Here is an 18,608-nt window from a genome sequence, read left to right on the forward strand (position 1 = left end):
GTAAAGGGTGGAGATTTTTACGATCTCCCAGGTCAACATATGTGCAGACCTGCTAGTGCCTGAACCCCCTTCGTGTGTAAATGCATGCAGAAGATCAAATACGCACGTTAAAGATCCTGTAATCCATGTCAGCGTTCGGTGGGTTATGGAAACAAGAACATACCCAGCATGCACACCCCCGAAAGCGGAGTATGGCTGCCTACATGGCGGGGTAAAAACGGTCATGCACGTAAAAGCCCACTTGTTTACATGCGAGTGAACGTGGGAGTTGCAGCCCACGAACGCAGAAGAAGAAGAAGAAGAAGAAGAAGGTTTATCACTCCTCCGACCACTGATCACGGAATGAGGCTCATAAGGCCAGCTCATTCCATCAGACACACACCAGGAGGAAATTACTTCCCCCCTTACTTCCCCTTCAGGACAATCAAACGCTGCAGTACAGTAACCATCTCATGGTGAATTCTTCCTCTACTGATGGCAAACTATGTCTGTCAAAAGGGGGCAAAATCCAGAGACCATACAACTTTTTACCAAATTCATCTCTAATTTTCTCACGACATTTACAAAAGAATTTTTCTTTATTCACAGTTCAAACACTTAGTTACAAAACACAAATGATTATTATCATATCTCGATTCAAATGCATATTTCTGCACTTAATGCGTATCATCTGACATGAAAGCAATGTGGGATACCAAAGCACTCTCACTGTTCCACTGCTGTGTACAAAACAGGAAAGAGGTGGGAAAAAATAAACCATGATACATAAGAACTTTTTTTATTATGTCATTGTGAATGTGTTTTCTTCACTCTGGTAGATAAAGGCCGTTTTTCTTCTGAGATAATTTCAATTGATGTTTAAACAAATAACTTCAATTAAGTCCCATTCACTCATTCTGCAGGGACAATTTTACTTGGTGGTCATGATAATTCTAATCAAGTCCCATTATCTTGCATTAATCTGGTTTCATGATTACTGATCAGTACTTCGTTTGTGAGCTTCAACTCCCACGTTCACTTGTTTGTATATGAGTGGGCTTTTACGTGTATGACCGTTTTTACTCTGCCATATAGGCAGCCATACTCCATTTTGGGGGGTGTACATGTATCAAACATGAAAATAAATTTGTTACACAACTTCATCCCCCTTTTTTTCCATAAACTGTTCCCTTTTGACAGCAGTGTTTCGCCATATTACCTGGTCACTCCTATTCAATAATTTACCATAAAAATGCTGACAACTTCCACAACCAGGTCATTCTCCAAATATTGGACCACTTCAGTGCTGACTACAACAGGTACCCTCCATCCCCAAACACACACAGCCACCTGTCTGGTTTCCCACACTTCATACACTGTTTTCACCATGTACACAACATTCAACACAGGTGATCTACATTTCTATCCTCACCATTGATTCTGTAGTTTGACAAACTTTGTTTCCTTGTTCAGTGAGTGTGTGTGTGTGTGTTTTGTGTGTGTATGTATACATCTGTGTGTGTGTGTGTGTGTGTGTGTGTGTGTGTGTGTGTGTGTGTGTATGCATGTGTGTGTGAGGGGTGGGCAGGTGTGGGTGCATGTGCTTGCCTTTGTGTGTGTGTGTGCACATGCGTGCACGTGTGTGCGTGTGCGCATGTTCACATGTGTGCCTACTTGTCTGTGCATGCTTGTGTATCAATATTTTTTTTCTTTTCTTTTTGTGTGCGTGTATGTCTATGCATGCATGTGTTTAAATGTTGTTGTTTTTCTTGTTAACAATTAATGTCGGCATTCATACACTCTCTAATATTACTTAAACAAGTCTACACAAGTACAAATTATATATGAATCATTTCTTTCAAAATGTTATCTGAACAGACTGGTTCTTGGGAAAGTGCAGTCACAGTGCAGTCTATATCACTCATTCATTGTGTGCGTGCAACCATGAAACTTAGGGACATGTATGACTAATCCCTGCATGTCATGGCTATCAGTCAAAACATCCCGTGTGTGTGTGTGTGTGTGTGTGTGTGTGTGTGTGTGTGTGCATGTGCATGCAGGAAAACAGGCAACACTGGAGACATCAATATTAAACTGATCAATGAGAGAGACAAACATAGAATGACAGAGAAATGACAAGACTGGAAGATAGAGAAAGAGACCATGACAGAAAGAGAGAGAGCAAGAGAGAAAGAGACTGGGAGACAGAGACACACAGAGAGGGGGTTAGGGGTTGGGAAACAACATCTCAGCTGCAAAATATATATGAATCAGAATCAGAATCAATTATAATAATGTCAATTAAACCATTACAGGTTTATGAGACACACATCCAAAAGTTACATGTACCACACATAAAAAAGCACAGCAAAATAAAATAATAATATATCTGTGTAAGATGGTCCAACACGCACAACTACAAAATGGTCAAACCATACACCCCTCTTCATCTACGTCTGCATTCTACCACCATTTCACACACACTGGGCTGCAAGGGGTTAATTAAACCAGTCCATTCAGCTTCAAGCTGACTGCCATCCCTGGCCCTTCCTGTCACCCCTAGCACTGTGACCCAAGTTTCATTCACTGTGACAATGACTCACACATGTCACAGAGATGCTCCTGTATCCGCGCTCACACACACACACAGCAGCACAGTCTCTGTTTCTCTTTCTCTCACTGTCTGTCCTTCATGCTTGCACGCACGCACAGACAGATGGACGCACAAACACACATGCACACACACACACACTCTCTTCACACAACCACACACATACATGCACTCACACACACACAGAGGCGTACACACACATGTGCACGCACACACACACATTCTCAAATATACGCACACACACACAGATATACAGGCGCGCGCGCACACACACACACACACACTCACTTTGTTAGTTCAGGCATTATAATGCCAACAACAACATGTCATTTCCATCCCTTGTATCAGTCATAAATTTATTCTGGAGTATACTTGAACACTTCCCACGGGACGGACAAGTGAAGTAAGCTTTCTATGGAAGCACACTATACCAAGTAATAAATTGCTGCTGACATGACAAGGCATAGTATCCAAGTGGTGATCTCATCAGACAGGCATCACTGCTGTCTGCAAGGTCTGTGGGTTCGAGTCTAGGCATCACCCACTGGGACCAAGGGCAGTTTGGTATCATCACATCTAACAGATCTATGTATTAATTTATATAACTGATGTTTCTGTATCAAGTGAATTTTTTTTTTTTTTTTTTTAACATAACATGGGTGCTGACCCTATGCCCAACTCCAACTTAGAGGACCAGTGAATCGCTGTATGACAGTGAATCGCTGTATGACAGTGAATCGCTGTATGTCAGTGAATCGCTGTATGACAGTGAATCGCTGTATGTCAGTGAATCGCTGTATGACAGTGAATCGCTGTATGTCAGGTCTCTATCTGCCCTGCCTGGGGGGCCTTGCCAGACCAATCTCCTGCCCGCACATATACACATATATGGGAGGTTACATATATATATATATCTTATGGGAGGAGACATATACATACATACATACATACATGGGAGGACACACACACACACACACACACACACACACACACACACACACACACGTACAAACATGGAGCCATGTTGGCGCCCTTATCCCTTTCATCACGTTTCACGTCTGCATGCCTATGTGTGCAGGCGATCAATTTCTTATCGGCCAGATCAGTACGTATGCAGACCTGCTCATGCCTGTAATGTGTATACTATAATCATAAGCAAGCTGTTGACTGAATGAATCTGTTCAAGATCCCATGCATAACCCACGTCAGCTTTTTGCCGGGTTGAAAGGGAAAAACAAGAAGAAGAAGAAGAAAACAAACATAGCCAGCCTGTCTCCCCTTCCCTCTCCAGAGAAAAGAGAAGAAATAGAATACTGCTGTATACCTGATGGAGTAAAAGATGCTCATGATGTATTCCTTTATTCAAAAGGTCCACTTGCAAAAAAAAAAAAACCAAAAAAACTACTGACATTCCGAGCAAGTGTTTCAGACAAATTCATGTAACCAACATGACTGGACACCCCCCCCCCCTCCCTGAGCCCCCCATCATCCCTCTTTCTTTTCTTTCTTTCCTCTTTCCCTTCTCCTCCCCTGTTTCTCTGTCATCCCTTTCCATCCTAACACCTTCCCCCAATCTGCTCCACATCATCCCCTCCCAAATTCCCATCTTTCCACCAGCCAATATTTGAATAACAAACAAACAAACAAAAAAATAGCACAGATGATAAAGGTTCTCACTCTCCCTCTCTCTCTGTGGCCTCATCCTCAGTGTCCTCTCTGGGGCGTTGCTATCCTATTGTGACTCCCTGTCCCATCTCAACAAATACAGCACACATCCACACCCAGACTCATGCAGTCGCAGGCCCAAACACTGCAGTCCAGGGTAGGTGGTCATCAATATCACTCCACCATTCTCCCCCCCACCCCCTTCCCCTAACAGCAGGGGAGTGGGGGAGCGCAAGGAGCCATCAATATCACACAACCACCCATCCCATCCCCCCTCCCCCCAAGACCCCTCAACAGTCCAAGTGGTAGGGAATCATCATCATTACACACACCTTCCCCACCCTCACCCCCTCACATTCACCTCCCTCCTGACAGCAGCCCAGGGTAGGGCTACCAGGAGCCATCCACCAACCACCCCCCACCCCTCTCTTCACCCTGTCCCCCCCCCACCAAAGGACACAGTGCGCTGGGCTGAGTCACTGTGGCGACATTCAGTCACCCCTGGTGGGATTTGACAAAATGCGGGATGCCTCCTGCTGAGCCTCTCTATTGACGACAATAACTGTCAGTTTAACAACTGCCATCCAACTGTCAGTATAATGACTGCCACTGCAGACAGAAGGGCTTTTCTGATGCTCTTGTTTCTTCCAGTTTCAATGCTCTGTTTAAGTTCACTGCCAAGCAAAACGCTGTATGCTCACAGTCATTCAGCTTCATCAGGTCTTTGCGTCGTCAGCATACAAACGGAGCTGAGAGAATTTACTTTTTTTTCGTCAAAGACAGATGCAGACATGGATTATGCCCATAAAGATTGGTTCATCAAATAAATGTATATGTTTCGTTTATCATTCCTTATGTACACTCTACTCACTTTCATCCCTATTCTCTCTCCCCCCCCCCCCCCCCCCACCCCCAAGTGTGTACAATCTGTCCCCTGTTGCTGTGTCAAGCTCCTTCACTCTTTCAACATATGTAATACAAACAGGCATTATGCAAGTATTTTTTCAATGAATTCCTTTGCGAAAGTAAACTGTGTGGATACATTACATCTGCTTTGTCATGAGTGCAGTCATGTATCATGCATGTGTTTATACTGCATTTTGATCTTTTTTCCTTTGGTTTACAATGTTTAATTTTCAGCATTCTTACGTTCCTTTTTTAGAGCAAGGGCTAGATGTAAACAAGCATATTCATTGTATATATATATATATATATATATATATATATATATATATATATATATATATATATATATATTACCCTCATATATAAAGACTGACTTGACTCTCAGCTTCCTGCTAGTGAACTTCTATCCTGTGCCAGTGTATGCGCACACCCTGTCAGCAATCCATCTTACCCTTTTTTTCCCCACCCTGCCCCTCCCCTTCCCCTCTCAGCAATCCATCCTATTGTTAACTGAAAGAAAGCCATAACGCTGATGGCAGTGACGTCACTGTCAACACTGGTAGGCTGCTGGTTATACTGGCAGCAAATGAGCAATGCTATAAATGGCACTTCCTGCCTGGAAAAAATAGCTGCTAAATATCTGCTTTTGTCTCCATTGTACGAGGATGATATTTCTGCCTTCCCAGAATGGCGAACTTGTGTTCATGGTTATATATTTGATATGAAAAGAAAACGGCCACCTGTGTGTCTATTAACAGCCCCAACTTTATCTTTGTATGATCTTTTGATCTATCTGTTGTCTGTCGGTCTCTGTGTGTGTGTGGATATATACATATACTGAGAGAAAGAGAGAGAGAGAGAAAGAGAGAAGTCTGAAGTAAGAATGGCTTATTGTTTCTCTCTACCCATGACAATAGGGTATTATAACGAACAATGTCAATTGGTAAATATACAATTATATATATCAAAAGCAAACAAAGGGAAGGAAAGAGCGAAAGAGAGAGCGAGAGAGTGAGAAAAAGAGAGACAGAGAGATGGAGAGTGTATGCATACATGTTCATGGATGCATGTGCATGTATGTGTGAGAGACAGAGAGATAAAAACAACACAAAAATCAAAGAAACTGTTTTAAATCAAGTAAAGACCAAAGCCCCTTACTGATGGATGTGGCTAACATACCACAAAATCTATACTTATACAGCAACAGAATAGACTCACAGTAAAATATAACAACAGCAAAAATACTGTGCAACAAAGAGAGCAATCATTGCAGTGACTATCATGTGAAAATGTGTGTTTATAAACTGGTGCACAAATTTTAAGCAAGTTCAATTATCTGGCTGGTGTGAATTCAAGAAACTGAAGCGGAGTGATAACAGTAAGTTTCCGAAGTAACGTCATAAATCACCATGAAATAAAACTAAAAGAAGTCTGGATTGAGACAATGCAAATACGGTGAATGCAGCAGACAATCCAACACCCCAAAAAAGAAACCTTATTCTGCTGTAAAATTCATTAGTTCCTCAAAAGTCTATACTGTAACACAGCGCTTGTGAGTTGTCTCTTCAGCTCTCAATAATTCAAAATGTACTCAGCAGATGAATAAAATCAACAAGAGTGATCGACATATCACTTGCTGATGACTTCAACCATTCCCTATTTTCCAGTTAAAAAAACAACAACACACACACGAAAAGCATGAATGCACAGATGTGGAGGACTTTTGTGTGGATTATTTGTGTAGCCACGCTGAAGTCTTTGCCTGTAAGTGCTAGCACTTTTCTTCCTTTTTTGTTGTTCAATGTAATTAAGTTGTCCCTCCATCAATTTCCTTTGATACCAACAAGGCTCCAGGACCCACGCAGAGACACAGTTACAGCGGCTTGTTTTAGCTGAGACTGCAGTTACACTAGACAACATCAGAAGCTTCCAATCAATGCTCCTCCGCCCCAGCACTGCTGACACACTGTCAGGCCAATTGATTTCTGGATAAAGTTCATTGATTGTCCTGTCCTCCAGTAAAGTGTTGGAGCAAATGGCTAAGTATCTGGCACTTGAGCACTTGACAACCATGGAAAAGGAAATCTTAAACGAATGTCACTTACCTGGTACAGTAAATGAGTAATAGTCTCACTTTCAACGACAATAATTTGTGCTCTTTGGTGAAAACTGTCAGTAAAATATGTTGATCCAGCTCAAATATATTCAAATATAACACACTTTGGCTTAATTCTCAAATTTTCAATGATAATTTATGCTAATTTGAAAAAAAAAGTCAATAAAATATGCTGATCATCAATGAGATTTTCGATCTTGTGCAGTAACTTTTTTCCTCAAAGCAGAAAACAGCAACTTCAAATTCCAGTTTGGGGGTTTCTTTGGTGTGTGTGCTTTATTGTATCACTTACAACATTTATAAAGTTCTATATATGCAGTATACTGCATGGTGCTAAGGCATAGCTGATGTTTATTTTAAGCAATCTTTATCACAGGAATATTTATTCATCCCTATCAATGGTCAATCTGCACCACCATTCCAACTTTACTGGTACTTGAAGTCTTTTTTTTCCCTCCAGCATTACTTTACTATGAATGCGCATGCTCACATGTGTGTACACAAAGAACTTTCAGTTATTGCACCGAATCATTTTGTTTACGAAGGAAAACCAACAAAAACCTCTTGTCCCTCATGAGGGTCAGTGTATCAAGCTGCCTTGACCTCAAATACTTTCACCACACCATAAACATAAGGCATGCATGTATGTCTATACGAGCAATCTTTTAAGTGACTCTTATTGTATTGAATCACTTTGTTTGCACAGGAAAGCCAGCACAAGTCTCTCCTTGGTAGAGAGGTCAGCCATTACAAGTAAGCTGCTGCTGCCTTGACCCCCCCCCCCTCTGCCTCCCCCTCCCACTCCCCCCTCCCCACCCCCCTCCCTCCCGTGTTTAATGCCAAAGACTTGTCTTGACCATGAACTTTTATGTGAAAAGCAACCAAGGTTTTCTTCAAAACATTCTGTTATTCACGCTGTCCCTGATAAAACTCCTTCCACAGCGACTACCATCAAGTGATCAACTCCTTCAAAGTTCAGAACACCACACCCAGCTGTCAATGCTATCTCCAGTTCTCTTGTGATTTCTCTTGTATTCTGGATCTGGACTGTTACATCCCAGGAGCCATAACTAGCTTTTGTTGTGAAGGAAAACTCAAGCTGTGAAATGCAGATAATAATAATAATAATCATGGATACTTATATAGCACACTATCCAGAAATCTGCTCTAGGTGCTTTACAAAAACGCTTTTGATAACATAAAACATTATATCTATGCTACATACACACACCAGAATGTGACCACACACACACACACGCACGCACGTACGCACGCACACACACACACACACACACTGCATACATACATTTTAACATACATGTGTATCTAACAGCTACCCTAACACATACACACACATAGGCAGGCACATACTTACATAAACACACGCACACACAATACACATTCATATACATGCATGTAGTTGTGGGCCTGCCACAACTGAATTTATTGCTGAGGGAAAAGGTGAGTTTTGAGACGAGATTTAAAAGATGCGAGGGAATCAGAATGACGGAGGTTATCAGGGAGCTTGTTCCACGTCTTTGGCGATTGAAAAGAAAACGATCTGTGTCCATAGGTCTTACTTCTGACGTGAGGTATCCTGAGAAGTCGAGTATCAGAGGAAGAACGGAGCTGGCGAGACGGGGTATAGATATGGATGAGTTCAGAAAGATACTTTGGGCCAGATCCGTTGACTGCAGAAAAGGTCAGAGTGGATAGCTTATAGTCTATTCGATCAGAAACAGGCAACCAGTGGAGAGACTGAAGGAGATAACTGAAAAATCCTTTGTGACCCATGACATGAAGATCTTTCCAACCGAGGGGGCTGTCAAAGTATTTTCTGGAAGTTTGTTCCACACCAGTATTTAAGGTCTCGTGTTCCAACATGTCTGTTCCACTAACCCAAACCCTAATTTCAAGTTCAGTCCACACACTGTGACCCAGGTTATCTTGCCCTCAACCCTGTGCACGTGGTCCTATCTCTGTCCACACCCAAACTGTTGAATAACCAGGCTTGTCCCTGTATGAGTTTCTCCCAGTCTGGACATATCTGCCCTCAGCCACTGACATTCATAAACAAGTCAAATGACATGTCCACATATTTGAAGCTGGATACTGTTACCAGATTTAAATCATCCATTGGGAGTCCTGTGAACGTTCTGTCTCATATTCTCTTACCCCATCTCTTTCTTGGTTTTAATAATACATTCACAATGGAAAACTGAAGTCTTGATTCTTATTCCTTGACGTCTTGCCATTCTTGGTAATCTTGTCGCCCAGGCTATAGGAGAATCAAAAATAGTTTTGCAATGAAAGTAAAAAAAATAAAAAAATAAAAAGCTTTCGGCTTTTGACAGACACTTCAAAACAGGAAATGATGAAAACCACACCGTGTCTGAAGGAATTTACTGAAACTTTTTGCGTGCTGAGAAAAAAGTGAAAGGGCTTGAGAAAACAATAACAGAGATGATGGCAAGAATTACATGTGCTTAAAACCATGGAAAGCTAACCAACCTGATACATAGCCAGACAGGCACCCTGTGCCCATTATCCTTTTTACTTTTATAAATACATGGCTTTCTGAGAGATACACCCTTGTAACTGTGTCTAAATGGCTGTCTGTGTCAGAGGAAATCATGTTGAATCAATGAATGTTGGGTGTATTCTGGAACCTTTCCATAAAAAAGATAAACCCTCTTTAAATGAAAACACAGACTTCACTGTGAACAAGGCCAGTCAGCCAGCCTCCTGCAGAAACTAAGGCCCTACAGTCCCTCAGTGTAAGAAAAAATGAAATCTTAGGAACAATGAACAGAAGCCTTAAACAAACTGTGCTGAATTTTGTGGCATGGTTCAGAATTTAAATCTACAGAAAACTGACTGGGACCCACAGTAACCATGGCAAACACAATTATTGGATCAAAACTGGCCTCCCTCTCTGACTTTGAAGCTAGATCAACAATCTCTGGGTCTGAAGATTAAGACAATAAAAAAAATTAATTAAAAAAAACTTATCTGTTGAGTCAAAAGGCAAAATTCTGTGTTTCGCAGACAATAAAGTATTGAGAACTATGACTATGCGAGTGGGTGTACATGTGCATGCCAGTATGTATATGCATGTCCACTGATGCAAGAAAGCAGGCATAAACCAGAAAATGCATGCATGCTTAGTGTTAGGTCTCAGACTAAAAATAGGTGCTACTCTGTAAATATCAATAATAATTATTATCGTGTGGGTGAGATGAAGAGAGGCAAAGACAGCAAGACAAGCGAATATGACAAACAAGGTGAGTGAGAAAAGCAGAAAGATCTGGTGTCAGGTGAGGTATGACTATGAGACACAGCATTTCACAGTTTGAAAAGACAGAGGTAAACAGACAAACAAGAAGAGATAAACAGACTGGTTGAAAGAGTAGCATGAGAGAGAGAGAGAGAGGAAGGGAGGGAAGGAGGGACAGAGAGAGAGAGAGAGAGAGAGAGACACACACACACACACACACTGTACGGTTCCCATTCTCTCTGTGGTCAGAACCAGGTATATGTATATATTATCATTAATGAGAATGATATTATTAATATGCCCCCCCCTCCTCCTCCCACAAAAAAATCTCATACACACACTAAATGACACATGTATACATACATACACACAACTTGACCCACCCCACTTGACTTCTCTCCACCATCAATACAAACACACAACCCCATCCTCCTTACAAATCAATTTATACATGAATACACACAATGTCTGTAAACACACACACACACACACATACACAGAGACAACTTTTTGTGTGTGTTTTATCTTCGTGTGTGTTTTATCTTCGTGTGTCGTTCCATCCTCCCTAGACATACAACTGAATATTTCAGTAAAATTATTACTGTTATTTTAAAAGCAAGCTGAAAGATTACTGCACAGAAGGCTTACACAATATATGACAAGAAACATGTTATTTTCATATCTTTAAGTTAACAATATTTACAAATGTATTGTCAAACAATTCATATTTTAAAGTTTTTATGAATATACTGTTGCCTTTGTTAGTTTCTACACCTTTGTGCAGTCTGAGCACATACACACAACTCTAGATGAAAGAACAACAATAACAATCAGTTTTTGTCAGACCTGTTTGGCAGGCTATCAACTCAATAATACTATTGACATTTTATTTGTAATCATCAAGCCTTTGCACAAACTGACAAAGGTCTCAAATATTTGAACAGAACAGACCGGGGTGGTATAAATTCTGAAATAAGCACACAGCTAAAAATGTGCATAATGAATCATAAGGATGCTTACATTATCATGTGTGAGCAGATAATAACACCAACACTGATTAGCATTCTACTGGCGCCAGGACTGCGATGTTCGGACACACCAAACCCTCGAGATAAGCTGCTAAGATCGGGTTTTAGGTTCCCGAATTCTTTCGGAAGCATAAACAAGAATCAAGAACTACATCATTCCAGCACGATGCTTGTGCCAGACGCTAAAAATACCATGACATTCATTCCATGAGGCAGAAGCGAAGAGAGGGCAGCAGGAATAACACAGCACAACACACTCACAGGCGCAGCATCCCCTACTCACCATCTCCCAGATCAACCTTGACGGTGGCGCCTTTGTAGGCAAAATACAGCACCAACCGGCGATGTCCGGGAAACTTGCTGACCACTTTCAGCACCTGACTGTACAGTGCCGACACAGTGTCCCACGAAGGCGGCAGGAGGTTCAGGGTGCCCGTGCATTCCACTGACTTCCTCTGACATTGATGCCATGTCCGGAGCTCCATCTTGGCTGGCGGACCTCAGTCTCTTTCTTCCTCCCTCCCTCTCTCTCTCACTTTCGGCTTTCTATTGATCGGTCGATTCGTGCTGCTGAGACAAGACTAGAGAGAGACTTTTCCCTCAGCTCTGGCACAGTCCATTTCTCTGCAGCAGGGGGGCCGAGTTCCTGACGGTTTGTTGGCACCAGTTGCAGCATCCTGGCGAGAGAAGGATGTTCCCATTACCATCTCAAAACATGGAGTGCGGGGATGAGGGAGGGGGGCCATGGCGCAACATAAACAAAACACGACATTGTATGATCGAGGCTGTATGAACCTTGCGCGAGACATGAGATCGTGTGAGAGAGGTAGAGAGAAGACAGGATAAAAATCTGTATTTTCGAGGATAATCTATGGTACTTTTTATTTGATTATGCTTTCAATTTAACATCCAGTCTGAGTTAAATCATAGAGAGTGAGAGAGGGAGGGTGAGAGATATTGAGATGCAAATACACCACTTACGTTAAATTGTTTAACACTGAGTAGGCCTACCAGGAAATTAAGAATTGGACAAAAAAAAACCCAACTGTCTTTTTCTCTCTTTTTTTCTTTCTTTCTTCCCCAAACAATGGCAAGAAGAAATTACAAATCGAAACTTTTTTCCCATAACAAACGATCGGTATAAATGATTTTGATCTGATATTGATTTTAAGTCTCTTCACTCTCGGTGGCCGGTATTTAACCGAAAAAAAAGTTTTCAGTGAAAAGGAGATAGGACAGAGGGGTCTGGTGATAACAGGGAAGAAATGAACAATTCTAGTAATTGCTGCGCGCTTAAAAAATTCCCCATTGCTGTGTCAGTTTTCCGTCTCAGAACTGCAAACGCAGTACACCGGCCTGAACCACACATGAGCTTAAACAACAGTCATCACAATCATCAACTTACCCAATGCACAAACAGGACAAGAAAAGAGTTTTGTCTGCTGTTTTAAGTTTAGTCACGCTAACTGGAAGCTCGTTCGTCCCACAATCGTTCCAAACACACCAGCACAGAAAGCCTGTGCACACAGCTCACAACCTTCCCACTGAAATGGGAAGTTCCCAATCCTGCCGTCAAATGTGGTGGAAAATACAACGAATGTGATTGGTTCGTTCTCTGGCACGTCAGGATAAAGCTGGCTTTAAATAGGTTTGAAGATGTCTGTTTGTCAGTCGTGGTCCCATGGTGTAATGGTTAGCACTCTGGACTTTGAATCCAGCGATCCGAGTTCAAGTCTCGGTGGGACCTCTTTTTGTGTTTTTTTTTTTCTTTATCATTATCATAATTTATTTCTATTATTCCACTTCTCATTTAGTGTTACTGAAAAAAAGAAATGTATCGTACTTTGGGGAATTTTTACGCGTTGACCCTTGGGAGGTGGTCTAGTGCCAGTCTAAACTGAGGCCAGCCTGTACAGACAGACAGACACACACACACACACACACACACACCCATGCACACGCACACTGGCACACGCACACGTGACACACACATCAGCCGGTGGCACACCGTGACACACACACACACACACACACACACACTCTGACACACACACACACACACACACACTTCAGTCAGTTTATTGCGATTTCAGTTGAAGGTCTCTCTCTCTCTCTCTGAATCTGTGTATTTTCTATGCCATTTATTTGTTCTTGTTGCTGCTGTTGACATGCGATGTGTATGTATTTTTTTCCTACTTTTTTTCAGTCTTCTTGTATTTCCTAGGTTAGTTTATACGTTTTCTTTACGAGGGTACTGAGGATGAAAACAGGCCGATAAGTGCCTATTCCCGTTGTTTTCCTTCAATAAAAAAAAAAAAGCTTCGATTTCGATTTCTCTCTCTGCCTCCGCCGTCTCTCTCTCTCTGCCTGTTTGATTACTACGTCTCTGTCTGTCTCAGTTAAGTCTCAGTGTCTGTCTGTCTGTCTCTGTCTCTCTGTGCATTCTTGTCTGTCTCCTTCCGTTTCCTTTCCACCTGACCACGTGACTTTCCCTCACCCTCCGCCTTCTGTCTCCCAATTCCCTCCCCTCCTCTCTCTTGTCCCTAATCATCAGGAGTGCATGTCAGGATCTATGTTAGTTCTGTTTTAGTTTTTGGTTACTTTTTGAGTTTCCCCTTTAATTTCTATGATTTGAGGTATACATATTTTTTAGTTTTGCTTTTCAGTTTTGTTGTTGATCAAGTGTTGTTGTTGGGGTTTTTTTTCCAGTCATGATTTACGTGTTGTTGTCAGTTTTTGTTGTTTTCAAGGTCAAAAGTTACTTTTCGTTGTTGTCGTTGCTCAGTGTTGTAAAAAACAAAGAAATAGATATTTTGGTCTCAATTGTTCGTGATTACTTGATTTGTGCAGTACCACTAACTTACTAGATGTTCTTGGTTAATTATCTTCCAGATCCCCAGAAGAGGATTTAACAAGAACGTGATATATATATATATATATATATGTGTGTGTGTGTGTGTGTGTGTGTGTGTGTGTGTGTGTTTTGTTTCCTTTCCCCCTATTTCTTATGATATGGTAAACAAAGCAAAACTGTAAAAAGTGTATACGTGAATGATGAATGTTTCTGTTTTTATGTCAAGTCCACTGTTTAAGGTAAGCCAGTTGACAAGGATATTATTTTCTGATAGGAAAACCTTCACGTGTTAGTGATAATAATAATAATAATAATAATAATGTACATTTATATAACGCCCTTCCTCTATAAGAGCTCAGGGCGCTTTACATGATGAAAGAAAAATATTACAAATTACAAATCATTCATGACCACTCTTTCTCAACCCCCTCTCCCTCTCTCACTCTTCATGCATCCAAAGTGAGCTGACATGGGTGGTGTTGGAGAACAAGGATCAAAGCTGAGAGTGCTTTTTGACAGGTTTTAGAAAGATGAGTTTTTAGTGATGAGCGAACAAGCAGAGATAGAATCAGATGCACGGACATGATGTGGAAGGTTGTTCCAGAAAAAGGAGGTGAATTATCGTTTTCTATTGTGTCTGGGCTCGACTGACTTTTAAGTTCACGGGTAGTGAATATGTGAACACATTGCTCTCAAGGCAAGACATGGCAGCTATTTTTAGAACAGTTTTATTCTAAATTCTGATTATTATTGAAGGTGGATATTGTTGGGTAACACCTAGGATTCACAAAAATGTAAAAATTTACACTCTTCATGCACCGGTTGCCATGGAAACGATTCAAAATGGCTCACAAACAAAACAATTTAAGGCTATATAACTACAAAACTATCATAGGTACGTCAGTTTTTCTCTTTTTGCTTTTGATTTGTTATTACCTGAATTCACTTTCTACGTTGGAATAGCATTATATCTAAAATGTCGAATTTTTCAACATTTTTTAAAAAACGAAATGACACTTTCTGTTCTTGAATTTTTGAAATAAACAGCTGTGACAGAAGAACTTTCACTTTGACACGGCTATCCTAACGTAGAACGTGAGTTCAGGTAATAAGAAATCAAAAACAAAAAGAAAAATTGAAGTACCTACAACGGTTTTGTAGTTATAGAGCTTTTTTTTTTTTTTTTTTTGGTTTGTCGACCATTTTGAATCGTTTCCATGGCAACCGGTGCATGAAGAGTGTATTCTTTTTAGATTTTTGTGAATCCATGGTGATACCTAACAATCTCCACCCATAATAATACTCAGAATTTAGAATAAAACTGTTTTGAAAATAGCTGAAAATAGCTGCCATGTCTGGCCTTAAGAACATATAACACGTTCTAGCAAGATATCGTGAAACATTGCTAAAAATCTTCTTCTTCTTCTTCGAATGATTTTGTTTCAGAATGCATTCACTGTAATATTAATCTATTAAGAGATACGATAGTTGTATATATCAGGTAGTGTGTTGAAGAAGGAAAAGGCCGTATAATTGTAAAGTGAAAGATTTGTTGAATGAAGAAGGTGGTTTACATGCATGAGGTTCGTGTGTTTTCCAGAATGTTGTAAAGAGAACTTATTGTTCATTGGCAATATATATGAAAAATAAATCCAAAATAAAATAATAATGACGATGAATAACAAAAGGGTGAGTGTCGAGTTTGACACAGGGGGGTCTCCACGGGCCGCTCTGTGCAGTCCCGCTGAACGGAGACAAAGTCTAGCTGCTTCAGGCTCAGATAGTGTTCCCCTGTGCCAGCGGCTCACCCGCTCATACAGCCGTGTGTTTAGTGTGAAGACTGTACCGTGAGGTGTGGTGCAATGCTTGGTCAGTGGAGGTAACCCTTGGTGCATTGTTTCTGTCGACATAACGAGTTACCTCCAATGGACTGCTCTCTCTCTCTCTCTGCCTGTCTGATTACTACGTCTCTGTCTGTCTCAGTTAAGTCTCAGTGTCTGTCTGTCTGTCTCTGTCTCTCTGTGTATTCTTGTCTGTCTCCTTCCGTTTCCTTTCCAGCTGACCACGTGACTTTCCCTCACCCTCCGCCTTCTGTCTCCCAATTCCCTCCCCTCCTCTCTCTTGTCCCTAATCATCAGGAGTGCATGTCAGGTTCTATTTTAGTTCTGTTTTAGTTTTTGGTGACTTTTTGGAGTTTTCCCTTTTCTGTTCATTTGAGGTATATATATTTTACTTTTGCTTTTCAGTTTTTTGTTGTTGATCAAGTGTTGTTGTTGTTTTTCCAGTCATGATTAACGTGTTGTTTGTTGTTTTCAAAGTCATAAATTACTTTTTATTGTTGTCGTTGTTCAGTGTTGTAAAAAACAAAGAAACAGATATTTTGGTCTGAATTGTTCGTGATCACTTGATTTGTGCAGTGCCATAACTTATGTTCTTGGTTAATTATCTTCCAGATCCCCCAAAGAGGATTTAACCAGATCTGATGTGTGTGTGTGTGTGTGTGTGTGTGTGTGTTGTTTTGATCAAGTTCCTTTTCCCCTATTTCTTATTAGATGGTAAACACGTTCTAGCAAGATATCCTGAAACATTGCTAAAAATCTTCTTCTTCTTCTTCGAATGATTTTGTTTCATAATGTATTCACTGTAATATTAATCTATTAAGAGATACAATAGTTGTATATATCAGGTAGTGTGTTGAAGAAGGAAAAGGCCGTATAATTGTAAAGTGAAAGATTTGTTGAATGAAGAAGGTGGTTTACATGCATGAGGTTCGTGTGTTTTCCAGAATGTTGTAAAGAGAACTTATTGTTCATTGGCAATATATATGAAAAATAAATCCAAAATAAAATAATAATGACGATGAATAACAAAAGGGTGAGTGTCGAGTTTGACACAGGGGGGTCTCCACGGGCCGCTCTGTGCAGTCCCGCTGAACGGAGACAAAGTCTAGCTGCTTCAGGCTCAGATAGTGTTCCCCTGTGCCAGCGGCTCACCCGCTCATACAGCCGTGTGTTTAGTGTGAAGACTGTACCGTGAGGTGTGGTGCAATGCTTGGTCAGTGGAGGTAACCCTTGGTGCATTGTTTCTGTCGACATAACGAGTTACCTCCAATGGACTGCTCTCTCTCTCTCTCTCTCTCTCTCTCTCTCTCTCTCTCTCTGCCTGTCTGATTACTACGTCTCTGTCTGTCTCAGTTAAGTCTCAGTGTCTGTCTGTCTGTCTCTGTCTCTCTGTGTATTCTTGTCTGTCTCCTTCCGTTTCCTTTCCACCTGACCACGTGACTTTCCCTCACCCTCCGCCTTCTGTCTCCCAATTCCCTCCCCTCCTCTCTCTTGTCCCTAATCATCAGGAGTGCATGTCAGGTTCTATTTTAGTTCTGTTTTAGTTTTTGGTGACTTTTTGGAGTTTTCCCTTTTCTGTTCATTTGAGGTATATATATTTTACTTTTGCTTTTCAGTTTTTTGTTGTTGATCAAGTGTTGTTGTTTTTCCAGTCATGATTAACGTGTTGTTTGTTGTTTTCAAAGTCATAAATTACTTTTTATTGTTGTCGTTGTTCAGTGTTGCAAAAAACAAAGAAACAGATATTTTGGTCTAAATTGTTCGTGATCACTTGATTTGTGCAGTGCCATAACTTATGTTCTTGGTTAATTATCTTCCAGATCCCCCAAAGAGGATTTAACCAGATCTGATGTGTGTGTGTGTGTGTGTGTGTGTGTGTGTGTTGTTTTGATCAAGTTCCTTTTCCCCTATTTCTTATTAGATGGTAAACACGTTCTAGCAAGATATCCTGAAACATTGCTAAAAATCTTCTTCTTCTTCTTCGAATGATTTTGTTTCATAATGTATTCACTGTAATATTAATCTATTAAGAGATACAATAGTTGTATATATCAGGTAGTGTGTTGAAGAAGGAAAAGGCCGTATAATTGTAAAGTGAAAGATTTGTTGAATGAAGAAGGTGGTTTACATGCATGAGGTTCGTGTGTTTTCCAGAATGTTGTAAAGATAACTTATTGTTCATTGGCAATATATATGAAAAATAAATCCAAAATAAAATAATAATGACGATGAATAACAAAAGGGTGAGTGTCGAGTTTGACACAGGGGGGTCTCCACGGGCCGCTCTGTGCAGTCCCGCTGAACGGAGACAAAGTCTAGCTGCTTCAGGCT

The 18,608-nt window shown here is 40.8% G+C and overlaps 1 protein-coding gene and 1 non-coding gene across 2 annotated transcripts in view; one reads left to right on the forward strand and one right to left on the reverse strand.

Annotated features, from left to right (window-relative positions):
• Window positions 1-13,112, reverse strand: part of LOC143301624 (uncharacterized) — a 53,925-nt gene extending 40,813 nt beyond the window's left edge. Inside the window, exons 1-2 of the mRNA XM_076616040.1 lie at window positions 12,988-13,112; window positions 11,866-12,259 (exon numbers count right to left, since the gene is read on the reverse strand). Coding sequence (XP_076472155.1) covers window positions 11,866-12,067 — 202 coding nt within the window. The 5' untranslated portion in view covers window positions 12,068-12,259; window positions 12,988-13,112. The remainder of the gene's footprint in view (window positions 1-11,865; window positions 12,260-12,987) is intronic.
• A 145-nt stretch (window positions 13,113-13,257) lies between these two features.
• Window positions 13,258-13,329, forward strand: Trnaq-uug (transfer RNA glutamine (anticodon UUG)). Its single transcript has one exon. It is a non-coding gene; the product is annotated as a tRNA-Gln (tRNA).
• The last annotated feature ends 5,279 nt before the right edge of the window (window positions 13,330-18,608 follow it).

The sequence above is a fragment of the Babylonia areolata genome, chromosome 27 (genome assembly GCF_041734735.1).
Source record: "Babylonia areolata isolate BAREFJ2019XMU chromosome 27, ASM4173473v1, whole genome shotgun sequence".
Classification (NCBI taxonomy): Eukaryota; Metazoa; Mollusca; class Gastropoda; order Neogastropoda; family Buccinidae; genus Babylonia; species Babylonia areolata.